The sequence below is a fragment of the Cricetulus griseus genome, chromosome 6 (assembly GCF_003668045.3).
Source record: "Cricetulus griseus strain 17A/GY chromosome 6, alternate assembly CriGri-PICRH-1.0, whole genome shotgun sequence".
In the NCBI taxonomy this organism is placed as follows: Eukaryota; Metazoa; Chordata; class Mammalia; order Rodentia; family Cricetidae; genus Cricetulus; species Cricetulus griseus.
Genome location: NC_048599.1, coordinates 27,615,475 through 27,641,156, shown reverse-complemented (window position 1 = coordinate 27,641,156; position 25,682 = coordinate 27,615,475). Strand labels below are relative to the sequence as shown.

Here is a 25,682-nt window from a genome sequence, read left to right as displayed (position 1 = left end):
CCTGTCTCAAAAAACAAGCAAACAAAACCACAAAAACCCCCCAAAAGTCCATAAGCCCGAAATGCTCAGACAAAATAGTTTTAGTAGTAAGTTGAGCAGTGCAATGCACTGGGTTACCTAGGTAACTGCAGAAGACCTGGCTACCGTGGCCTGCAGGGAAAAGACATAACTAGTAAGGAGGGTCTGCAACTTCATCTAACACTCCAGAAAGAAATACACTGTCAGTAATACAAAAGATAAATATTTATTCAGAACAAATCTGAACAATTGGTTTTACATTCTAAGCCATAAGGAAATAGCAAAACAGCAAAGAGAAGACAAAAACTGAAGAAATGCAGTTTACTGTCTTTCACTTTAAATTGGTAACACTTGGTTGACCCAGGCCCTCTGTTTTGGCCTGTTTCCCCAAGAACACTTTTGAGTTTACAGTTCACTCATGATTCTGGGTTAAAATCACCTTTCTCCTGAGGATCAGAGGTTGAAGGTTTGGGATGAGCTCTCTCTAGGGTTCCTAGTAGCTGAGGCAGAGGTGCAAATGTAAACAAGTTTCTGGCAAGTTTCTTTACTGAGGGGAACCATTTCTCACTGATTACAGTGGCAGTGGGAGGGGAAGGCCATGGAACAGCTTCAATGTGGTACTCCCAAGGACTGATGCACAAAGCACAGAGTGTGTTCGATGGTCCTTTTTCCTAGCTCCCTGGTACTATCAAGCGGCAAGACAAGCTTTCTCTTTCTGCTTTCAGGGGATGGCTTCTCAGCTTTATGCTGGGATTATCACCACGGAGGGAGCAGACGGACTTCCTTGGCCCACTGGCGTCGAGGAGACTGTTGTGAAGTGTGAGAGGTAGTGGGATGAGCACCAGGCTGGGGGGCAGGGGACTCTACTATGGACGTCTGAGGCACCACACAGCTGTGTACTTTGACCCAGTCATGTAACTTCTCTGGGTTGTTTCATCTGCTGGAAAACCAAGGAATTCGTTTAAAACACCCTTCAGGGAGGCAGAGGTGAGAGGATCACTGTAAGTTTGAAGCCAGACTGGTCTACCCATGTAGCCAGTTCCAAGCCAGTCAGGGCTACATAAGGAGACCCTGTCTCAAACCAAAACAGAAAACAAAAGCAACCTCCCACATAGAAAATCCAACAAAAACCACCTCCTGGGTCTTTTCCAGCAGGACTGCATAGGTTCCACGCTCCTACAGAAGGGCTTCTGAGTCACCACAAGGAGCTGTCACAAAGTAATACATTTTTATGCTAGGAGAGGCCCTTGGCCACCATTCAGAGCTTATTCAGATCACACACTTCTACCAACACTGTTTTCACAAATTCTCATAGCACATAGAAGCAGCAAATGAAAGGAGTCCAGCGGAGAGCTGCAAAACGTAGGCACTTTTGACATAAACCAGTCAACGTTTGTGATTCAATAAACACTTGGTGGAGTGTGTATCCCGCGTTGGGCCCTGTACCCGCGGCTGAGGCACAAAGGTGAGCAAGGCAGCCCAAAGGGCAAAAATCTTCTACGGAGGCAATGTGTGAGGAGGGAGGGAGGGAGGTAGTAAAAAGTACAAAGTGGACGACCGGGGTGTCGACCAATGTACCCAACATATCCAAGATGGGAGGAAAAAAGGGGGGACAAGCGACCGACCTATCTGCACGCTGCAGTTCCTGGCAAAATTCACCATTTCGAACAGGTAGAAAAAGGAGCACACGTGGTTTTAAAAAGGCAACAAGAGAGAATGTCTGTTAGGTTTTAGAAATATCTCCTTCCAAAAGGATAAAAAGACAAAAAAAAAAAAAAAAAACCAAAAAACTGGCACTTAGGAAGAGTAAGCTGGCTGTGTGTTCACCCACCCGAGCAGGCAGACGCGCGTTCAGTGCCCCGCCACGCCGGTGAGCTGAGCTGCCACGGAATTGTGAACCGCTTTGGGACACTGGGCAAAGGCGTGCCCTCTCTTGCCACAGAGGTTGCACACGATGACCTTCCGGCAGTAAGGGCTCAGGTGCCCCTCCTCCCCGCACCTGAAACACCTGTCCTGCGTGCAGGTGCCGCTCATGTGGGTCCGGGAACCACATTTAAAGCACGTCTTGGGCTGCCCCTTGTACCAACTGTAGCCCCTCTCGGCTCCCAAGAAGAAGGCCCCGGGCAGGTGCCTCACTCCGCCCTCCCCCTGGCGCAGCTCGATCTCGCACTTGTACTCCCCGGTCCAGATCCCAAACCTGTCGGTCACTTTCACGGGCACGGCCAGCACGTCGCAGTGGCGCTTGAGCCAGGTCACGATGTCCTCCACGTCCACGGTCTCGTTCCGGAAGAGGATGAAGAGGGTCTTCAAGCTGGACTTGCTGCGCCCCAACACCACGAAGTTCTCCCAGCAGTCCTCCAGCTCCCGCTTTTCCTCGTACACGCGCAGGAAGAGGGCCAGCTTGTCCGCGGATCGGAAGCTCACGTCGAACTCGCGGCTGCCGGGGATCTGGATGACGGCGTAGATGTCGTCAGGGTCCATGCCGATGGAGCGCAGGATGAGCGCGCCCACCACGAAATCCCGGGTCGGACAGGCGCTCTCGTCTCCCTGGAAGCAGATGCGCACGAGGAAGCGGCCCTTCCCGGAGCCGCCGGCGGCCGGAGGCTCGTCCTGCAGCGGTCTCTCGGCGGCGTCTTCCGTCGCGCCGGGCCTGGCGGGGGTCGCCACCGCCACCGCCGCCGCCGCCACCTCGGCCTTCTTCCTTGGACTCTCGTCTCCCGCGCCCTTCCTCCTGCAAGCGTCCGCCGCCTCGCCCGCAGGCTCTCTACCGCGGCCCTTCGGGTCCCCGCGGCCGGCGGGTGGGAAGTCGCCGGGGTTCGGAGCGGCCAGGCCCGCGGGGCTGCCGAGCCCGCCACTCGCAGCGCTGCCTGCTTCGTCGCGCCGGCGCGGCTCGCGGAAGTCGCCCTTCTTCTCCGCCAGGTTCTTCACCACCTGCGCCCAGCCCATCTTCTCGCGGACGCCCTCGGCATCCTCGGCGCGGGCCGCCGGCCGCGCGGGGAGCGGGAGCGGCCCCCGGCCCCGCTGTAGGTCCCCCTCTGCTCCGCCGCCGGTGGCCATGTTACCTCTTTCCCAGCGTCCTCCACTCGCTCCCGCGGCCCGAGAAGCCCATGGCGCGCGCCTGCTCGGGATAAGGGTTGCGGGCTGCCGGCTGCGTGGGCGACTCCCCGCCCCGCTCTGAAACCCGACGCTCCGGGCTTCCGCCCTCCTGGAAGCCTCGTGCTGGCCGGAGACAGCCCTGGCCCCCGCCAGCCTCCGAGGACCGAGCCCGCCCTCACCCTGGAGGCTGGGCCCGCGGCCTCGCTCTCGAGGTTTTGGCGTTTCGCAAGCAGGCCTCAGCTGCATTCCAGGAGCGCGTCCAAAGACCGGGCAGACGGAGTTCACCGCGATCCCGCTCTTCTTTTGAGTAATGCTTTTTTATATGTTAAAGAAGCGAAAGAAATGGCGGCCCCCAGAGCACACCACGGTGCATTAATTTTTCCCGCCAATTTTAGGTTATGAACACTTTGAAATGTACGGAGAAGTTGAATTTTTTTTTTTTTTGTGAAGTCTTTACCATTCACTTTCTTTCTGGTACTTCTTTTTTAAGGGCTGGAGAAGACGGCTCAGAGTCAGGCGGCTTACAGCTGACCGTAACTGCCGCTTCTACAGAGGGATTGATTCATGCACAAGCACACGTACATACACATCGTTAAAAATAAAAATACGTTGGAATGGTGGTGGCACACATCTTTAATTCCGGCACTTAAAAGGTAGAGTCGGGCAAATCTGTTGAGTTCCAGGTCCCTAGAGCAAATAATACTACTTTATAAAAAAATGTGTGTGTGTGTGTGTGTGTGTGTGTGTGTGTGTGTGTAGCTATACTTAATTTCTACAACATCTGTATCTATTCGCTGGTGTTAACTGGTTCATTTACAAGAACTGTACATTACTTGTATGGTAGGCACAAAGGTGCATATCTGTATTGGGAAGTAGACGCAAATTCAGCTAGATCTACCTAGTGTGAGCTAGGCCAGACTAGCAAGGGAAACACAGCTAGACCTTGTCACAAAACACAAAACGGAGGATAAAATGGCTTGGTAGGTGGGTAAAGGCCCTTGCTACCACACCTCCCCCTCGGTTCCATCCCTGGGACCTGTATAATGGAAGAAAAGCATTGACTCTTCTGAAGTTACCTCACCTTCACCGTGGTTTTATGACAAGCACACATACAAAGACACACTAAGAATGGAGAGGAAAGAAGCAGGTCTGTGGGGTCCTGAGCAGGTCAAGGTGCTTGGATCCTTGGAACCTATTTGGGAAGGGAAAGAAATAACCACAAAATTGTCTCCTGACTTGGTAAGCAATGCCAGTCCACACACGCATAATAATAATAAAAAATTAGAAGCCTGGTCTACAAAGCAAGTGCCAGGATAGGCTCCAAAGCTACACAGAGAAACCCTGTCTTGAAAAACCAAAATACGCCCGGCGGTGGTGGCGCATGCCTTCAGTCTCAGCACTCGGGAGGCAGAGGCAGGCGGATCTCTTGTGAGTTTGAGGACAGCCTGGTCTGCAAGAGCTAGTTCCAGGACAGCCTCCAAAGCCACAGAGAAACCCTGTCTTGAAAAAAAAAAAAGAAAAAAAAGAAAAACCAAAATACTGCTACTACTACTACTAATAATAATAAATAATTAGAAAACACACAAAGCCTGCTCATGTGGATAATAAGTGCCCCATCGTGTAATAAGCACACTCCAAGCTTTAGCTCGTAGAAGCATTCTCTATAAAACCTAAGTTTTAGACAAAGAAGCAGGAATTCAGATCACTTGGCACAGTAAATAGGCAGCCTCGTGTAGTTTATTTTCTTTAAACTTTCTGTCCTGTCCCATTCCCCACCCCCACCCCAGACAGGGTTTTTCTGTGTATCCCTGGCCATCCTGGAACTTACTTTGTAGACCATATTTATTAGCTTTGAACTCAGATCAGTTTGCCTCTACTTCCTCAGTGCTGGGATTAAAGGCATGCAGTATACTACCGTCTGGCTAAAACTTTTTAAAATTATTTCATGTGTATGCATGTGGTCTCGGAGGCAAGCAGAGGGCATCAGATCCCCTGGAATTGTAGTTATATTGATGGTTGTGAGCCACCATGAGGGTGCTTGGAATCAAATCCAGGTCTCTGCAAGAGCAGCCAGTACTCTTAACCACTGAGCCGTCTGTCAAGCTCCAGAACTGTATTCCAGGAAGGAAGGGTTTTTATGGTTCAAGATACAGCCCATTATAGTGGGGGAAGTCAAAGCCGCAGGACCTGGGAGCAGTTTGTCACATTGCACCCACCGTCAGACAGAAGATAGGGTGCAAGCTTTTGCTCAGCCCACTTTCTCCTTTATAAATTCAGAACCCAGCCAGGGAATGGCTCTGCTCACACTCGGTGGGCCTTCCTCAATGACCTAATCAACATAATTCCCTACTGACATGCCCAGAGGCCAGGCTAGGTTATTGTAGAGCTCATTAAATTGACAATTGAGATTAACCACCCACCTATAGGAAGGCTGGGAATTGTGGTGGAGGATGCCTTTATTTAAGTGGAGCATGCCTTTAATCCCAGCACTCAGGAGGCAGAGGCAGGCTTGTTTCTGTAAGTTAGAGGCCACCCAGGTCTACAGGTTTAGTTCAAGGATATCCAGGGTTACACACAGAAACCCTGTCTCAAAATAACAAAAAAGACTAAAAATTAAGAAAAGCTGGAATTACGGAGGTTGTGCTGGATGAGATGGAAGGTACCTACTGCCAAGTGCGAATCTCAGTGTGTTTACTATGCAGAGCCCCTAGAGGAGGTGGCTAGTCTCAAGGGGGTCTCTGTTGGGGGTGGCTTCAGGTTGTAAATATCCTGGAGGACTGAAGACAGCATGAGGGTTTGCCATTCCCCAAGCATTACCCAAAGAAGGCTTTGCTGTCATGGGTCTGAGGCATGGGGACCTTGACATGGCTCTGCTCATGTCAACATAATCACTGGGACTCCCTCTGCTCCCCACAACACAGAAATGTTCTGTAGTCGTTTCTTTTCCTTCCTTCCTTCCTTCCTTCCTTCCTTCCTTCCTTCCTTCCTTCCTTCCTTTTTTCATTTCTGTGATGCTAGGGGTTGAAACTAGGGCCTGTGCATACTACAGCAGTGCTCTACTAGTGAGCAACACCCCCCAGCCCTCTGCCTTGGTTTTAAAATGTATTAATTACTTTTGGGCTTTTTCTGATACAGAATCCTTGTAAACCAGGGTGGCCTCAAATTCACTATATAGTTAAGGGTGATCTTGAACTCCTAATCCTTCATCTGCTTTTCATGTTCTGGGATTATGGGTATATTCACTATGCCTGGCTATTTTGACAGCTTTGTCTGTCTTGGAACTTGATCTGTAGAGCGGGCTTGCCTCTCACAGAAATCCACTTGCCTCTGCCTCCTGAGTGCTGGGCTATTTTTATTTTATTTTATTTTATCTGAGGCTGGCCTGAAACTCCATTCTCTTGCCTTAGCTTTCTTTCTTTTTAAAATATTTTTTAAAAATGTATATGGGTGTTTTGTCTCTGTGTGTATGTGTTCCTTGTGCAGAGGTCAGAAGAGGGTGTAGGATCCTCTGGAGTTAAGATGGTTGTTAACTATCAACCCAAGTTCTTGGGGAATCAAACCCAAGTTCTTTCCAAGAGTCATGGAGCCAGCTCTCTAGTTCCCTGCCTTCCTGCCTTAGCATTTCTTTCTTTTTGGGGGGAGGGGGTGTTGAGACAGGGTTTCTCTGTGGTTTTGGAGGCTGTGCTGGAACTAGCTCTTGTAGACCAGGCTGGTCTCAAACTCAGAGATCCGCCCGCCTCTGTCTCCCGAGTGCTGGAACTGCCTCAGCTTTCTTTTCTTATTTAGAGACAGAGTCTTATGTGGTCATGTAGCCCAGATCTGTAGATGAAGATGATCTTGAACTACTTGATCCTCCTGCCTCTATCTACGCGTGCTGGGGTGACAGGTGAGTGCCACCATGCCCTGCTAGCACTTAGGATTTTTAGAGGGTGGAAACTTTTGGAGCTTTGCCTTAGTATTCTATGGTAACATCTTTCTATTGAAGTTTTGGAGATTTTAAAGTCATTTGCTCTTTCTCAGTTGCTTTTACATGGTAATGTTCTTATGATAGCTATTCTTGGTTGTAAACTTGACTACATCTGGAATTAACTAAAATTCAAAAATGGAGGGCACACCAGTGAGAAAGTTTTTGCTTAATTTGAAGTAGGAAGATCCCTTCTTTACTCTGGGCCACATCTTCTACTGGCAGCCTATATAAGGACACAGAAGAAGGAAGCTTTTGTTCTTTGCCTGCTTTCTTTTGCCTTGCTAGCAAATCCAGTCCTTCACTGGCATTGGAGCCTACTTCTTTGGGATTTTAGTGTCTACTGAAGACCAGCTGAGACCGCCAGTCCTGTGGACTCAGCAACTAATGCATTCTTGGACTTTCCATTCATAGCCAGCCATTGTTGCATTGTTGGATTAATTAGACCATAGCCTGTAAATTATTCTGATAAATCCCATATATATATATACATATATATATGTATATATATATTATATATATATATATCTGCTGCTCTAGAGAACCCTAATGCAGGTCTCTTAACTATATTCTCTAGCAAGCCTAGTGTATGTAGAGAGAACTGAAGTAGGGCAGAGGTTGGCACTGTAGTTTAGGGTCATGAATGTGTGTGGATGTATGTATATAGTTTGAGTGTTAAACGACCCAGTTTTAGATGTCTTTTGAAGGTACTGTAGACATAATCTCTTGATTTTTTTGGTTTTGTCTTTGAGACAGGGCGTCATGTAGTTCAGGCTGGCTTTAAACTCTGTGTAGCTGAAGATGTCCTTGGACTATGAATTCTGCCTCTACACCCCGAGTGTTGGGATTATAGATGTAGGCCACCATTCTGGGTTTTGCTGATGGGTTTGCTGTGGGATAAGTGAAGCTTAATTTTATTATTCTATTATTAAATAAAACTTGGGAGTCAGACTTTGGGGTAAAAAATCTGATAGATCCACAGAGTGATGGAGAAACGATCAGCTGACCCTGCCGCTCCCTGCTTCACAGATCAAAAAGGCCCTCCAATCTTTCTGAGCCCCTCCCTATTCCTTCCTGTGTGTCTTTATCCTAAAACCAAAAACTTTTTTCTTTAACCAAAAACTCTCTGGTTAATTCTGGTCAGCTAATCGCTAACTCCACCCGCCCTGATTCAAGGTCAAGTTTATTGGCAGTCTTGGAGTATCAGAATGTGCTCAAAATATCCCACAACAGATGAGAAGTCAAGAATGCCTTCAAGAAAGAATATGCGGGGTTCAGGAAAAATGTTTCTGGGAAGATCACAGGTTACAGATTCCTTTTAGACACCCAAGCTGTGGCATTAACTAGGCAGTTGGGTGCATGCAGCTGGAATTTTTAGTAGGGAGGTCTGGGCTGGAGAGAAAGCCATGAGACTAAAAATTAACCTTGATTGTTAGCTTGGTGGGATTTAGGATTACCATGGAAATAGACTTCTGTGAGGGATTTCCTACATTAGGTTAATTGAAATGGGAAGACAAGCGTAAATGTAGATGCCACCATTCCAGGGGTTGGGGGGGGGGTCCTGGACTAAATAAAAAGGAAAAAGAAAGCTGAGCAGTTTGTACCATCTCTCCCTGCTCTGACTGCTGATACAGTGGGAACTGCTGCCAACGGTGCTGCCATGACTTCCCTGCAGCAGAAAGACAAGTCATACAGAGAGGTGATGGGGTGAGAGTGGACAGAGAGAAGGTGAGGGCCTGACTAGAGCCTTGGGACATGCTGATAATGACAGACAGAAGAGCCAAAGAGACTGAAAAGGAAGCAGGAAGCTGTTCAAAAGAGTACTTTCCTCCACATTGACTTATGTAAATGCTTCAAGGCAGGAGATGATTCGCTGTGTCCAGTGCTGGAGAAAGGCCCAATAAGGTGATGGTTGAGAAACGATTTAGTAAATGGGAAGTCAGGCATGAGGTTGATAAGGGCAGTGTTAGGGGGGAGGTACAGCCTTCACCAGAGGGTGGACAGCGGGGAAGTGGTTACTTTTTGCACAGCAGAAATGAGGATCTTTTGGCTATGCCAGTGAGAATGCTTCAAAGAAGAGAGGAGAAATGTAGGGGAAACCAGGAGGGCCCTGAGACATATAGAGAGAGCCTGTGTCCGCTGGGCATGGTGGCACTTACCTTTAATCCAATACTTGGGAGGCAGAAGCAGGAGGCCTCTGTTAGTTCCAGGCCAGCTAAAGCTAAACAGAAAAACCCTATCTTGGACAAACCAGCCCCCTCCCAGAAGCCTAGACCCCCAATTTATCCTTTGACAGTTTCACAATGCATACAACGTAATGCAATCATTTATACTCCCTTCTCTCCCCTCCCCGTCCAGCGTCCCCATGATGGGTGTGGGGCCATCTTCTTGAGCATGGGTGGCCTACCAGGGAACAACCCCTAAAGAAAACTGACTCTTGCTTCCCTAGCAGCCATCAACTGTCAATAGCTCCTCTGCTAGTGGTTGGGGATCGTGAGCTCCTCCCCATCCACGCTGGAGAGTGGCTTGGCTTGATTTGGTGCTGTTCCACTATCTTTGAGAAAATGGGAGCATGGAAGCATAGGAACTGGTCCCGGGTGGCGATTCATCCATAGACGACGTGTGTGTGTGGGGTGTGTGTGTGTGTGTGTGTGTGTGTGTGTGTGTGTGTGTGTGTGTGTGTGTGTTAGGAACACGTCATGTTTCCTAATCTCTATGATATTCTTGATGAATACGAAGCAAAGCCAGGAGTGAGGACGAAAAAAGCAAGTCTGATGACAGTTTGATGGAAGGAAAGGGAAAGACGTTTGAAACCAGGTTGGGAAGTCGGTGCGGTGCGTTACTGGCAGTTTTGCCTGGCAGGTTAATGTCCTCCTGCTCGCCACAGTTGCGTTTCCTTGGAGACCAAGGCGTTAGCGAAAGCGCCTGGTCTCCTTGGGATCCATTCTGAGACAAGAAGTAGCGGAAGCTTTACGGACTTCTGGAGACGGGTCTGTGTCTGGAAGATCAGGACTCTTCACTTTTCCCCAATGGCACAGAAGTAAGTAGAGAGCACGGCGGGGTGGTGGAGCACGCATGCGTGGGCTTTATGCCGCAGCCTTTGCTCTCCAGGCTCCAGCTCACTGGTTGCTTGGTCAAGAGGGTCTGCAGATCTCTCCTGGGAAGTTCTCCCACCCACTCCCTACTCTTTCCAGATACACCTACTCTAGAAGTCATCCCTCAGGGCACAAGTTGCAAGTGCAGGTGAGTACAGGAAGGGTAGGGTGGAGCGGTGTGGGTGGAGGTCTCCGTGACCCTGTGTTCTACCTGCCATCAACTCCCATCTATGGTCGTGATAACTGAGCCTGATAGACTCTGGGTCTGAATGTCAAGCCTAGCAGAGTCCCTGGAGCAAGCCTCTGAATCTCACTTAATGCCATTCCTTACCTGATCGTAAGGGTGAATCAAACTGCTTACTGATCTCATTGCTGCTCCACTTGCTAGAGGGTGGGTCTTGGGTATTTTCCATGTTTTCTGTTTCTTCAGGTTCTTAGCACCTCATGGCCTACATGTCCTTGGTGAGTTCTGGCTACTTGATAAAACAAAATGCCTTGCAGATACCTCTCACAACTCAAGGCCTTAGGCTGTGTTATTAGGTTCACTTTCCGAATGAGAAAATCAAGGCTTAGAGCTCAGGTCACTTGCTCTAGGATACAGGTAACCTGAAAAGGGCAAGCTGGATTTGAACTCTCGGACCCTGGAACTGACTGTGTGACATGTGGTACATTGTGTTCCCTAACAGTGGTCAGAGAAGAACCCGAAGCCATCCATTCTGCCTCCCCTCCGACCATCCAAAAGCCGTAGCAAAAGCAAAATGAAGACTCCGTCTAGTATCCAGCCAGGTGGGCAGAGGCTCCTGGGAGCTATTGTGGGTGTTGGGGACAAGCTAGAGTAGCTGCTTTTGTCCCTTGACACCGTTCATATTAAGCTAACTAATGTGACAAATAGCCTTCAGTCTTCAGGTACTGATAGGGAAATTCATTTCTTAGGAATGGATTTGTAGATGTGTGGGGAGGAGCTGGTCTGTTCCATACAGTGATTCAGGCATCTAGGCTCTTTTAGTGGTATAGGTTTAATGTTTGGTAAGTCCTTGAGGACCTCTGCTGGCAGAGAGGGAAAAGAGAGCAAGAACAAGGGGTCCCAGACCTGAAGTGACACATACCATTTGTACTTCTTCCATGGGTTGCAACTCTCATCACATGACCACGTCTGCCTGGGAAGCTGGGAAGTGTCTGGCTCTATCTATGTTGGGGGGCGGGGCAAACAGTTTGAGGAATTAATAGACTCTATCACAGCATTGTTAACCTTCCCATGGAAATTCTGAGGTTTGGGCTCAGGCAAACGTGGGTTTGCATCTTGACAATGCTATTTACTCACTTGGAAGACTCTTTCATCTTTCTGAGCTTTAGTCATCTTAACTGTGAAAAAGGATTGTGTAGGCTAGGCATGGTGGGTACATACAGATAATCCCTCCAGCATTCAGGAGGCTGAGGTAGTAGATTGGGAGTTGAAGGGTAGCCTGAACTATAAGAGCAGCCCTTGTGTTGTATAGCTATTTCCTGCCAACAGAAATACCCCTTGCCCTGTGGACCCCATGGAGGGAGAAGTAAAGGAAACTTAGAGGACTTAGGAAGTAAAGGAAAATTATAAGGCTTGGGAAATTCCTTAAAGAGTTGCAAGATCCCTCCTCTAGGACTTATGAACAGTTACAGCAGCCCAGAGAGCTATGGCAGAGCTGCTTGCAAGCAGGGAGCTTCAGGAAGGCAGTTTTCATGAACTTTGACCCATGCTTGGGTGAGCTTTGGGGGATGCAACTGTCTATGAGTTAGTTATCCATGCCATCTGTGATCTTGTAAGTCATCCTTAACTCATACTCTTTCAAGTAATTCTAGTAAAAACTGGCCCCAGTGGCTAGATCAGATGGAATAATGTATCTGGCCTGTTGTTGGTGCCCTGTCTAAATGTTCACACCTCCCCAGGAAAAGCCATACTGCATTCTATTGCCTCCCAGGAACATCTTAAAAAAAAACAAAAACAAAACACACACACACACACACACACACACACACACACACACACACAAATCCAACAAGATACAAACAGAAAAGTAATACTTCTGTATATCTTAACACCAGGCTTCTACCTGTGGGTAATCTTATGTTCTTCTAAAGTCCCAATAGTTTAGTACCTTCCTGTGATCCCAACACTTGAGAGGCAGAGGCAGGAGGATTAGGAAAAAGTTATCTGTCTACATAGCTAGTCCAGGACCAGCCTTGCCTACATGGGACCCTGTCTCAAAACTCTAAAAAAAAAAAAAAAAAAAAAAAAATCCTGTAGTAAGCATATATGTAATAAGAGTAGCTTAGCATCTCAGCATTTAATATTAAAATTTCCCAGGATTAAGGATCTTGATCTGTTAAATACTAAGTATGGTTCTCAAGTGTACAGTTGTACTTGGAGTAGGAATGTTGGTGGAGACAGGCTGGAGACAACCAGCTGACTGGTGGCTCCATGTTGGTATAGAACTGTCTGAAAGGAAGCAGGGTTTCTATTCCCTCCCCATGCCTCCTTCCCCCTCCCTTCCCATGCTGCCCAGGCTGTCATCCTCCTGCCTCTACCTCCTGAGTGCTGGGAGTACATGCTGGAACCACCATGCCCAGTTGACGCAGTATTAAAAATTACATTCAGGGCTTTGTGCACGCTGGGCCAGCATGGTACCAGGTGAGCTGTATCCCATCCTAAGCATCTGCTCTGTAAGAGCCTTTACTCTGTCTGACTGCTGCTCACGGTGTTTCGGAGATGGCTGTGTGGAGTTCTGCATAGCTGCTATATCACTAGACATGATAGCAGCTAGGAGCCAGCCCTGAAGCTGTGGCAGGTACTGTGTTAAACACCTTAGGACATAGTGACATTTCATCCAATTTTCATGACCCACCTATGAGGCAGGCATGAACTGTTCCCATGTTATAGGAAGACTGAGGGATTAGAAACCACATGGCCTTCCAGGTGACAGAGCTGCTAGAAAGTCCTTCCCACCTCAACTGACCTTTCTCCCAGCCAGGTGGGGAGAGCAGGGGTTTGGGTTTGTTGGACATACTGCCTCCCACTTGCTGCCCCTTTGTGTGTCAGGGCCTAGAAGAACACAGAAGGGGTAGGCTCTTTATTTTATTTTTTATTTTTTTGAGACAGGATCCTGTCTGGCCTCTAACTCACAAGAAAGCCTCCTGTCTTTGCCTCCCAAGTGTTAAAGGCATGCACCACCATGCCTGACTGTGGTGGGGATGATGGTGGTGGGAGTTCTTGATTTTTGGCTGGTTGACAGTGGGGTTGGCCTGGTTTACCTCAATGTTTCCATTAAGTTCACCTTCCAGGGAATTGATTGACCCTGAAGAGAAACTGAAGCTTACACTCTGGGGAAGGGGTCCTGTCCCTGTCCATCTCTGCTCTTGCTAGCCATACCTCAGTCATCCCCGTGTCACTGCATTCTCCTGGGCTCCCCCTCCCCCACCTGGTAACAAGGCCTATGGTAGAGCTGGGGTTTCTTTGTGGACAGCAGTTTTATCCTTGTTTGTGTCACATGGTAAATCTGTAAATGAGTGGGCCTGGGGCTGGGCCCAGCCACTTGCACTGTCTGGGACCTGAGCCCAGGCCTGTGTGCACCCTCATCCTCTCTCTGCCCTTCTCCATCTGTCCTCCACAGTGAAGTCCCAGACCTCTGTGGAGTTAGTAAAGAACGTACGAGGACTGCGAAAAAAGGAACAACCTCACGCTCACCGTGGGAGGATGCAGGCCAAGATCCGGCTGATGCGGGTAAGAGAGGCCCAGAGCAGAAGACAAGGCACAGCTCCTCAGACTGAGGCAGCACAGTCAGTTTCCTCCATATGGCAAGCCGTATGCACACTTAACTCTTCTCATTTTGCAGATGGGAAAAGAAATGGCTCGTACCAGGTCATGCAGCCAGAGAACGGTGGTATGGGGGCCCAAACAGCTAAGATTGGGCTGCTGTGCTTAGACTGAAAGAATTAGACTAGCTCTCTGGGTTAGAAATGTAACCAGTGGCTTGTCTTAGTGCTGACAGTACACGGAGCCCTGTCCATTTGGGAGTGGTCCTTGGAATGGGTTCTTCTAGAACCTTCGCATCAGCTGATACCATTTGTAGCTAACTCATCTCCCCCCTCCCCAGGCCAGGTCTCACTGGCTAACCCAGCTGCCCTTGAACTCACAATCCTCCTGCCTCTGCCTCCAGAGTCCTGGGACACAGGTGTGCGTTACCATGTCTACTGTTGTTATACATTGTTTTACAGCTTTGGTAATCACTTGAACCATATATTATTATTATTATTATGACAATTATTATTTTTATTTTTGTTTTTCAAGATAGGGTTTCTTTGTCTAACACCTCTGGCTGTCCAGGAACTCACTCCATAGACCAGGCTGGCCTTGAATTCACAGAGATCTGTCTGTCTCTACCTCCCGAGCGCTGGGGTTAAAGGTGTGCGCTACCACAGCCCAGCTTGATCCATATTTTATTTTAATTTTTGGATTTTTTGAGACAGGGCTTCTCTGTGGCTTTGGCAGGGTTAAGAGCACTGACTGTTCTTCCAGGGGTCCTGAGTTCAATTTCCGGCAACCACAAGATGGTTTACAACTACCTTGAATGAGATCTGGTGCCCTCTGCTGGCAAGCAGGCAGAAGACTGTATACATAATAAATAAAATCTTAAAAAAAAAAAAAAAAAGGATTAGTCTTGTGTAGCCTAGCTTGTTAGCTTGCCTTAACTCACTATGTAGTAGAGGGTGACCTCAAACATAGTTCCAGGCCAGTAAGGGTTAAATTGTGAGAACCTGTTTCAAAATGAAAAGTAAAAGTGTTTTTTCCCCTCAGCCATTTTGCCAGATGGTTCCAATGGGTTGATCATTCGTAGGATGGTCTGTTTCTGATGTTCTTTTTATCCTGACTGACTGTAGGAGAGTTTGTGTGTTTTTGTGTGACACACAGTGTGGACATGGCCACTGTTGCAGTAAACTGTGCCCCTCAGTAATTCTTCATGCTGTTTTTTGTAAGCATTCGATTTGGTCAGCAGGTCCTGACTGAACACCTGCTGTATTCCGAGCTTGGAGATTCGCCAGGGCTGGGCTCTGGTCTTGGGGAGACAACCGATTATAGACGCATATATAAAATGTGAAGTGATAAACCACAGGACATGGCAGCTCATTCCTGTAACTCCAGCACTTGGGAGGCTGAGGCAGGAGGACTGCTCAGACTGCATGGTGAGTTCAAGGCCAGCTTGGACAACAGAATGAGAACCTGTTCCAAATAACAAAGACAAAAAACAATAACAGGTGCTGTGACAGCACAGGTAAGAGGAAACTGAGACGAATGTTGGAGGCTGAAGGGGCCCAGGAGAAAGTGTCAGAGGCCATTTTCGATAGTTTGGTCAGGGAGGGAAGAAGTAGCGGTAGCCATTTGGGGGAGGGATGTTTGCAGCTTGTTAGAGAGTGCCTGGTGAAAAGTGGGCACTGTCCCAGGTGTTGGAGATGCAGCTATGTACAGGGCTTGAATTTCACTTGAGAAACAGAATAATGAATTAACTACCCCCCACCCCAAAGCAGAGACACCCTCTTAATTGCTCCAGTGTCTGCTCTAAGAGCGCCACACATTGTCCTTGTGCTGGTGATAGACCCCACGGTGACAGCACAGACACAGCCTGCCCTCCTGTTTTAACTTGCTGCTGGGAGGAGGCTAGCAAGAGGATAAAGAAGGCCCTTGTGTGGACACGGTCCCAGGAGGAAGTAGCTGGGAGTGGAGACACAGCCACGCATCATCGTAATTGCATGATTACATATTGAGGTCAAGGTCACGCAGGAGACAGCACCATCCCACATTGGATCTGCGGGTTAGACAAACTCATTTCTAGAGCAGAGGTCATGAAGTCTCAGAGTCACCACGAGTGTGTGGGGTATCAATGTATATTCCCAGCTTTTCATTCTACCAGCAGTTTCAGCTCTGTTCCTGGGGACGTGGGAGTGGTTTTTTTTTTTTTTTTTTTTTTTTTTTTTTTTTTTATCCCCAGTTTTGTATTTTGGGGTCTTGGGAAGTGGGAGCAAAAAGTGGAGTGGTCAGCAGCCATGGACAATAGCTCTGCTGTGTATGACCTTGGATATGCTATGGGATGTGAACTTCTAGAGAGTGAGACTAATTAGTGCATGTCTCCTAGGCTTGCTATGAGGTAATGCGAGTGCAGGACATAACACTAGCACATATCGGCCACACTGTACTTGCACTGATATTGTTATCTGGTACAGCTTACAGGAGCTGAGGGCCAGGGCAGACGGTGAAATCAGGATGACCATAAAGAACAGAGAAGAGAACACACAGACAGGATGGAAACAGGAGTGGGGGGGGGCACTAGAGCCAAAGAAACCAGTTTCAGCTGTTTGCTGTGTACACATTGAGCTTGCCCACATTGCCCCAGAGGCTATGTTGGGGATAAATGGAGATTTTATCTCTTTTCTAAATGGCAGTTCTCTGAAGCAGCAATTAGTTAGTAGCTGCTTAAAATGAGTACCAATGAGTTATCTGAGGTTAATTAACTTCTCCAGGTCCCCCTCCCCCAGCCCCCCAATAGCAAGTGGCAGATGTGGGCGAGCCTAGTGCGGCTCATACTGTGAGCCGAGCCAGCATCTCATAGCTGCTCTTCTCCTCCTCCTCTTCCTCCTCTTTCTCCTCTTTCTTCTCCCTCCCCCCTTTCATTTTGTTTTTTTTCTTTTTTTTAAAGATTTTATTTATTATGTATACAACATTCTGCTTCCATGTATATCTGCACACCAGAAGAGGGCACCAGATCTCATTACAGACGGTTGTGAGCCACCATGTGGTTGCTGGGAATTGAACTCAGGACCTCTGGAAGAGCAGTCGGTGCTCTTAACCTCTGAGCCATCTCTCCAGCCCTTTGTTTTTTGTTTTTTGTTTTTTTGTTTTTTTTCAAGATAGGGTTTCTCTGTGTAGCCTGTCCTGGCACTCTGTAGACCAAACTGGCCTTGAACTCACAGAAATCCGCCTGTCACTGCCTCTCAAGTGCTGGCATTAAAGGCGTGCGCCACCACCACCTGGCCTTCTTTTCTTTTTGAGACAGGGTATTCTACTTTACTCATACTGACTAGCTACGCAGTCCTCTTGATTCAGCCTGTGCTGGTATGACATGCCTGTGCCAGCCACCATCCATCCGGCTCCTTGCAGCACGAATCCCAGAGTTCTTGAGGTAGGATAGTGGAAAGACAGACTTTGAAACTCTGAAGTCTGGCTTCTCCATCTCAGCACTATCAATTCGGGGCTGTGTGATGTGTCATTTAACCTCTCCGAGCCTCCACTTGTGAGCTGGAGGATGAAGGGACTCCAATGTGTCATCCACAGAGCAAGTCACAGCACTTGGCTGCCCTCATGTCCAGTAGGCCAGTTGTTGCTATTAAAATTATTTGTTATTAACTACTAACACTATTGATCTTATTTACGGCTGGGTGTAACCTTGGACAAATCACTTATCCCTTCAGACCCACTTTCCACAAGGGCATTGTATAAGAAAATGTGGGTTTTCTCTCCTCCACCCTTCCCTGCTTCTGGTCCAAACCTAGCCTGTCATCTCTGCTGCCTTCTTACCTAACTGGGTCGTTATGTTCATTCTTTCTAGTTTTCATTGATTTGAAGAGGTCTTTAGTATCCTTATCTACTGACGTTTGCTAATTAGATGGTGAAAAGCCACCAACTGTAGGATGAATTCTCATCTTAGATTTGTGACAATGGGGTGTGTGTGTGTGTGTGTGTGTGTGTGTGTGTGTGTGTGTGTGTGTGTGTGTGTGTCTTGCTTAGCGGTGTCCCCATTTCCAGGCACTCTGACCTGTATGGGATGAGGAACCACCTGGCATCATTTACTTACTACAGGAGCCCTTGGGCAGGAGGAGGATTCTCAGCCGCCTCCCCCCCCCCCCCCCCCCGCAAGTTAGTGTACAGTGCTCTCTTCCTTCCCACCCACAGTCGATGATTCGAAACCAGCGGACCACACTCCAGGAGCTCTACAACCACGAGAGCTTCCTCCGCAAGCTCAACCAGGAGCTCATCAAGTCCATTCAGGACATAGAGGACAAAATGGCCATGAGTGTACGGGAAATGCTGCAGCAGCAGGGCATTCTCGGGGTGAGCCCCCCCCCCTTCTAGCTTCCTTCCTGTGCGGGCACGCCCTCTGCTGGCTACTCCCGACCCCCACCGGAGAAAATGCAGTGCTTCCCTTCCTCCCCACTTAGCTGGGAGAGTTCGGGGTTAATATTGTGTCTTGGAGCTTGGTGGAGTGGATCACAATAACACAACCTCAAATGGGAGGTTGCGGCTATCACTCCTGGCATTTGTACAGTAGAAAGTATCTGGTGCTGCCATTACCATCATCACTGCTGGCCAGGCGTCCACAGTGAGACGCCAAATGCTCTATGTACAATCATATATACCCCACAGCAGCTTGACAGGGTGGGTGCTATTCTTGTCCTCATTTTACAGGAAAGAGATGGACTAGGGGATTGAACTTGCTCCAGCTCATCCAGATAGCAAGAATCAGAGCCAGGGTTTGAATCCAGGCAGTCTTACCCCAGGATCTGTGCCTCTCTTGCCTTTATATCATTGTTTTTAGGGAATACAGTTGATTGAGGCCACTGTTAACTTTCAGGGGGGTGGGAGGAGAGGAGCAACTATAGTCCTATCTGGAGACCACTCTGCTATAATGAAACTCAGTGGTGACATGTAGGGTCTGTGGGTGAAGAGCAACTTGGCAAAACACCCTCCTTGTGCTTGGGTGAAAGAGTAGGAGGTCACAGGGACTGAGAGTCTGGGCTGGAGAAGAGTCAGAGAGTGGATGAATGATTTCTCTATGACTTCAGTGTGCCCAGAGCTGACCTGGAGTCTGAGATGAAGAGTAAGGTTCAGACTGTGGGGGTGGATTAATCTCTCAGGCTGCCATAGGAAGATACTGGGGTGGGGAGCTTCCATAGCAGTAGAGACTGGAAGTTGAAGGTCAAGGGGTCAGCAGGGCTGGCTTCTCTTGTAGCCTTTCTTCCTGTTCGGAAGATGGCCATCTTCTTATCATGTCCACATATGCCTTTTCTCTGTCTGTGTGGAGGGAGTGCTGCTGTCTTTTGGGGACATACTGGTCCTCTCTGGTGAGGGCCTGTCCTTGTGACCTCAGTCACTGATTTACTTCCCTAAGGGTTCTATCTCCAAGAGCAGATACACCTAAAAGCTTTGGTAGACACAGTCCAATTTTAACAGAGACCAAAGCCACACAGTTCTTTAGTCCAAGCAAACTTCTTGTTCACACACACACACACACACACACACACACACACACACACCCTTGCATGTGGAAGCCAATAGGTAGTGTTTATCAGGAGCTGTCCATATTCTTTATTGAGACGGGGTCTCTCCCTGGAACCGGAGGCTTGTGTATTAGGCTCAGCTGACCAGCTAGCATGCCTCGGGAAATCTGCCTGGCTCTAATACTGGGGCTATAAACCCACATCATCACACTTGGCTTTTTACTGTGGGTACTGGGGATTGAAGCCAGCTGAGCCATTCCTCTAGCTGCTTGGGCTATCCTGGGTGCACCTCTGGGCCCTGGGGAGCAGCCATGATGAGTCACCTAGCCTACACAAAGCCTTCCCTCTAATGGGGCCACAGGCAGTTGCAGTTAGCATTGGGTATGTGCTGTATTGGAGGTGAGGAAACTTGGGGAGTCTCAAAGGGTCCTCTGCCTCAGACACTGGAGCATCAGGAAGACTTGCTGGGGAAAGCCATACTTGAGCTGAAGCCTGCAGAGGTATGAACTGGTGGAGCTTGGATAAACTGAGTGTTACAGGCCAAGGAAACAAATGCCCCAGACATGGGGTCAGAGGGACCAAAAGGGAGCATAAGGAACTACAGTTGGATGGCTGGACAGCAAGGTGTGAATGAGCCAGGGATACAGGAGAGTCCAGTTTGCCCCAGACCAGATCATGGAGGGTTTTTCCAGCCATGGCAAGGAGTCCATTGAGGATTGGAGTGGGAGGTAATAGCTCTCCAGCCTCTCGTCAGGTTGCTGGCCTGAGCGTGGGTGGGGTTGTAGAAGTGCTCTGTGGCCACAGCCCAATGTGAGCTGGAGAGCCAGCAGAGGCTGGTGGTCAGCTGACCTCACCCCTTCCCTAGAATATCATCGACGTCTTGGAGTACTCGAACAAGAGGCGGGTGCAGCAGCTGAGGTCTGAGCTTCAGGAGTGGAAAGAAAAGGAGGAGAGCAAAGCAAATAGTAAGGGGTGACCCGCCCCCCTCCCCAACTCCCAGCCTCATCCAGGAGGTGCTGGGGGAGGGCAACTGCTTGCACTGCCTTTCTGACTCTACCAGGCCCATGCCGCTTGCTAGGGAGAGCACAATGCTGAGATCTAGAGCAAATAGCTTACAAGGAGTAAAGAGTACACAGGCAGTCTGAGACACTGGGGAATCCCCTCCATGGAGGAAGACAGGGTAGACATTATCTCTTACTCATTTGCTTTTTTGAGACAGGGTGTCACTCTGTAGCTCAGCCTGGCTTGGAACTCACTTTGTAGCCCAGGCTGGCCTTGAATTCTCAGCAGTCCTCTTCTCATTAGCCTCTCTGGTACTGGGATTGTAGGTGTGATCTATCCTGGATACTAAATTTTGTCTTAATCCTATCTTGGGCACCAATGTCCCCCTGTCTCTCTGGTCTTGCTTCCTCGGGGGCATGTATCTGAGGATGCTGAGATCCAGTTAGGGATAGTCTTGATGAGGACCACTCACCAGTCAGCAGAGCTGGACTGGTCTAGGGATCGTGCAACTTCTCATTTCTCTTTTCTGGGGCCTGAGACCCTAGCAGCTTCAGCTCCCACCACCTCCCACCTTGTGTGGGCACACCGCAGCCCACATCCTGGTCCACTGGCCAAGGGCAGCTGGGTTTCAGGGTCTCCTGGGAAGGCCCTCTAAAGGAAGGCCCAGATGTCTGCCCCCTTCTTTAACTGCCACCTCCCTTCCCCACGCTGCCCCTCCCTAGGCCTGCAGCAGGAGTTGAAGCAGCTGAATGCTGAGATCCTGAAGGCCCAGGAGGAAGTGAGTTTCCTGAGCACCTACATGGACCACGAGTATCCTGTCAGGTCGGTCCAGATAGCCAATCAGATACGCCAGGTGCAGCAGGCCAAGGACAGACAGCAGGTAAGGGAACCCCTGGCCCCCATACCTAGACCACATGGAAGGTGGGAGTGGTGGCCAAGCCCCTTCTGTCGACCCCCAGGATGAGCTGGACAACCTTAGAGAGATGCGTGAAATGGTCCTGGGACGTTTATACAAGATTATTCAGGAGAAGAAGGAGAAAATCCTGAAATCTCTGATGTTGGTGAGTAGTCAGCCGCTGTGGGTGTATCCAGGCTCTGGCCTGGCCCTCCTAGCTTTCCTGTCCTCTGCCTCTGGTGTCCCTGTCAGCCACCTGCCTTGCATGCTTAGAGACAGACTTTTCTTTTGTCCACAGAAAACCCAGAAGCCCTATGAGAAGATACTTATGATGCAGCTCAAGAGCAGCCACTGCATGAAGAGCTGCACGGTCTGGTTCAGGGAGGTGAGGGCACCAGGAAGGCCAGGCCGGCCTCGGCTCACACAGACCCATTCTGGTGCTGGCCTTCTTCTTTGACTACACCGTTGCTGTCACTCATCCTTCATTTCAAAGGGGAGTCATGCTGGCCTGGACCCTGACTCACTGGCTACCACTGCAGGCCGTACCCCCCAGCACCATCACACGCCACGCCACGTCACGGCACCTCCTCTATACTAACCACTTCCCTTCAGCCCTTGGCCCATGGTCAGAGTTAGGGAACGAGGCCCCACCCTCTCTGGTGGGAGTGTTCATCACCTGGCCCCATCTCTACCCATCCCCCCTTTCTCACACATTGTGTCCCTTCACCTTACCTGAAGGGGCCCCTTCTGTTCCTATACAGGGAGGTTACCTCTCTGTAATCCAGCACATCTCCCAGGCACGCACCTTCTGTGGTATTGTCCCTTCTCCCCAGGCTTGGACTTCACACTTCCTTTCTGTGTCTCTCCCCTCAGCTTATCCAGCAGATGAAGGAAGAAATACCCATATTAACTGCAGAGGTGCAGAAAATGTATGCAGAGATCTGTGACCCCCGAGAGGTGGTTTTTAAGGATATTCTACTTCGGAGACCCAAGTACGTAGTCCTGACTGCCCTGAGCAGGCCCGTTCCTAGGAAAGGCAGTCTGGGTAGGTGGCAAGAGCCTAGGCATGGAGGGAGGAGCCCTGCATGTGCCTCCATGCTGCCCCTAGCCTACACACAGCTTTCTTTGCCCATCTCTGGGGTAGCTGGACCAGATGGTAAGTTCCAAGGAAGACATGGGGCCAAGGGTGGAAGGATGTCTTTTCTGCTTGGCAGGCTTCTGTGCCCCAAGAGGAGAAGGTCTTTTCTTCCAAAATTAACATTTGGCCTCCTTTCCCCAGGATGAGGCTCTATTGTAGGGCTGGATGATAGATTGGGAACAGGTCAGATCTCTTCATGATGCCACCACAGGACCTTGTATGGTAGCAGAGCCCAGCACTTGCAAATTATATAATTTTCCCCTTTTGTCTCCCTGTCTCCTCCCAGGCCTCTCCTTGTGTCATACCCTCCCACCCCCCACCCCCACTTTGTATTTTGAGACTGAGTCTCGCTTTGTAGCTTAGGCTGGCTACAAATATGATTCTCCTGTCCAAGCTTCCTGAATGCTGGGGTTACCATGTATTTAGAGGATTTTCTCCAGGAGAAATCTACCCTCTAAGGTTCCAATGGCAAACCAAAGCTTGATTCCACCAAGGTTCCTCCTGGCAAACCAATGAGTTTATTGGGCTTAGTTACAGGGCCTGGGCCTCGAGGTCACTGACAGGAGTATATGTGAACTCAAAGCAGCCTTACTGGAAAGCCTGCTTCCAGAATGGGTGATGGCTCCCCCTGACTGTGTGGGTGGAGCCCTCTTAACACTGTTCTTTCTCACTCTATAAACTCTAGCCTCTCCCTGGGACCCTGAGGCCACATTTCTGGTTGGGAGGAGTGGTTAGATGCTCAGCTGAGGGCTCCATGACCCTCCCATCTGCCTTCTTCTGTGAGGGGATGTCATCAGTCAACAGAATGAGCTGTGATGATGTTTTACAATGGGGCACAGGCAAAAGTATGAAGATGGTGACAGCTTGGCTTAGAGGACAGTGTTGTACAACACCATGCCTAGCTGTTCTTGCTGGTTGACTTTCTCTGTCACCCATTTGCCATCTCCCATCTTCCTTCCTTCCTTTTTTTTTTTTTCTTTTCAGTAATGCTTTCGAGTTTATGAAATGCCAAGGAGCCTATGAATGAGAGTCATCCTTGGCTCTGCCACCACAGAGCCAAGAGGGGGACAAGACATTAGGAGACACTGAGCTCTGAGCACGGAGCTGCTGAAAGCTCCATGAACCTGGAAGAGCTTGTCCCAGGGCAGTGAGCTGGGGCAGTCAAGGAAGGACTCTCCCTGAGGATGTGACATTGAGTTCCTGCTCCCCTCTGATCTTGGTCCTTTTTACAGGGACAATAGTCTTTGACAACTTAATTTCTTCCCACTTTTGAGCTGTATATGTGTGCATACACATCCCCCTCCTCCCCAACACACACAACACACACACACACACACACACACACACACACACACATGTCTGTGTATATGTTTGTGCTTGTGCAGGTTGAGTTTTGGGATGATGTCTCCCTAGTAACCACCAGGGTTGTAATGAAATACGAGGTGTGTTCTCTCTGCCCTGGGGTCCCTATTGATCCTTCACAGTCCTTTTTTGCTTCCTGCCAGGTGCACCCCAGACATGGATGTTGAGCTCAACATTGCTTTGCAAGATCCACTCCTCTTCTAGATGGAAGTGCCAGGCCACCTCTCCTCCCTACTCTCTTCCCAGCACAGGGATTTTGGCTGGTTTACTTGAAAGACAATGTCTCCGTTTTGAATCTGACCCACAGCCCCTGCTTCACCCTTCTCCCTTGATGCTTGGACCAGGCAGATACGCCCAGTCCTTGCTGCCAATAAAATCTGGGTTTGCGTTTGCCTGGTGCTAGTGTATGGGGCCCCACCTAGGCTTTGCTGAGGGTTAGTCTGCTGTGCTGATGACATCTGGGAGGAGTGCTGGAATGCTGCCTCCCCTCCTCTCCATGGCTCCCTCCTGGTCCAGTGGGAGCTCAGCTTCCCTTGCAGTGGGGGCCCAGAGCAGTGGAGGCCAGTGCCAAAGCAGAAGAGCCACTTCTTGAAATGTATTCACTTGGGATCTTTCTGGGTCCCCAGTGTTGATGCCCAGCTGTCTTCTGTCCTAGCTTTACTCCTCCCCCAAATGCATAGGGACATGGCCCAAACTCAAGCTAGTCACAGAGCCATTCGAAGCAGTACACCAAAGGCTCTCATCTGTTGAGAGCCAATCCCCCAAGTGACCACACAAATGTCAAAGCTGCAGACTTCTTGGCTCAATTTGGAACTACTCCAAAGGGCTGTTCTGTTTCTTTCCCTCTCCCTGCAGCAGCCCACACCTCTCCATGCCCCCAACCACACACACACAGCAGAGACAGAAATTTGTCCCAGGTGAAGCCTGTAGAGACAGGCTTGTCAAGTGGGGCTCATTTGCCGGATGTGTCACTCCCATGCCTCTTAGGCAGGTGGCGCTGTGCTGCCTTGCTTTGCCCAGTGCTTGGGATGGGACTCAGGTGCCACACATAGGAAGTGTGCTATCCTGAGCTATGGCCTCAGCTTTTTTTTTTTTTTTTTTTCTTTTTTGGTGATGGGGACCAAACTCATGCTAAACCAGTCATCTACCACCAAATTGCAACCCTAGCCCCTGAATGGGTAAAGCCCTCCAAAGGGGCATCAAGGTGGCTGCTTTGCTTTCTTTATGTCTGTGAGACTCCCATATGGACACAGTTGTTCCAGCTGCACGAGATGGGTGAGGTATGAAAGGAAGCTGGGATTAAAGGCGTGCGCCACCAACGCCCGGCTTAAGGAAGCACCTTTGATGGACACTGGGTATCTAGTCATTGGCTAAGTGCATAAGTCACAGTTTAAATAAACAGGCAGTGGTCTAACCCACCAGTGTCTCAGTTTATATGAGGCAGTGGCGCTGGAGGACAGTTGCACCCACACGCTCCTTGTTTTGACTGAGTGTATCTGTTGGCCATTGTAAGCAGTGGGGAAAATCAGAGGACCTGTTACTCACTGCTGAGTAATCTAATAGCTGCTGTTGTCCCTGAGTGTCCCCTGTGGGAAGAGGGCTTGCATGAGGGGCTCCAAGGTCAGGGTTTCTTAGAGGGTCCCAAGAGCTGCTGTGGTGTGCAGTTTTAGAGGGGCAATGTTATCTTGGGTGAAATCCTTGGGTGGGAGTAGGTGATGGCATCACAGGTGTGAGGGCGCTGGTCCTCAGTCTAAGTCACTAGTGTTCGGTGGGACATGGGACAGGGACTGGATTTTTGGATAGTCTTGAGGA

The 25,682-nt window shown here is 49.3% G+C and overlaps 2 protein-coding genes across 2 annotated transcripts; one reads left to right on the top strand and one right to left on the bottom strand.

Annotated features, from left to right (window-relative positions):
- Positions 1-225: 225 nt before the first annotated feature.
- On the bottom strand, positions 226-3,375 carry Zcchc3 (zinc finger CCHC-type containing 3). The gene has a single exon (XM_027421504.2). It carries the CDS (start codon positions 3,358-3,360, stop codon positions 1,870-1,872), a length of 1,491 nt encoding a protein of 496 aa, XP_027277305.1. The 5' UTR covers positions 3,361-3,375; the 3' UTR covers positions 226-1,869.
- A 6,570-nt stretch (positions 3,376-9,945) lies between these two features.
- On the top strand, positions 9,946-24,243 carry CUNH20orf96 (chromosome unknown C20orf96 homolog). The gene is made up of 11 exons (XM_027421503.2): positions 9,946-10,118; positions 10,273-10,321; positions 10,860-10,959; positions 13,818-13,927; positions 18,149-18,307; positions 20,339-20,438; positions 21,198-21,355; positions 21,435-21,536; positions 21,669-21,755; positions 22,244-22,362; positions 24,014-24,243. Exons 1-11 carry the CDS (start codon positions 10,108-10,110, stop codon positions 24,072-24,074), a joined length of 1,056 nt encoding a protein of 351 aa, XP_027277304.1. The 5' UTR covers positions 9,946-10,107; the 3' UTR covers positions 24,075-24,243.
- Positions 24,244-25,682: the final 1,439 nt, after the last annotated feature.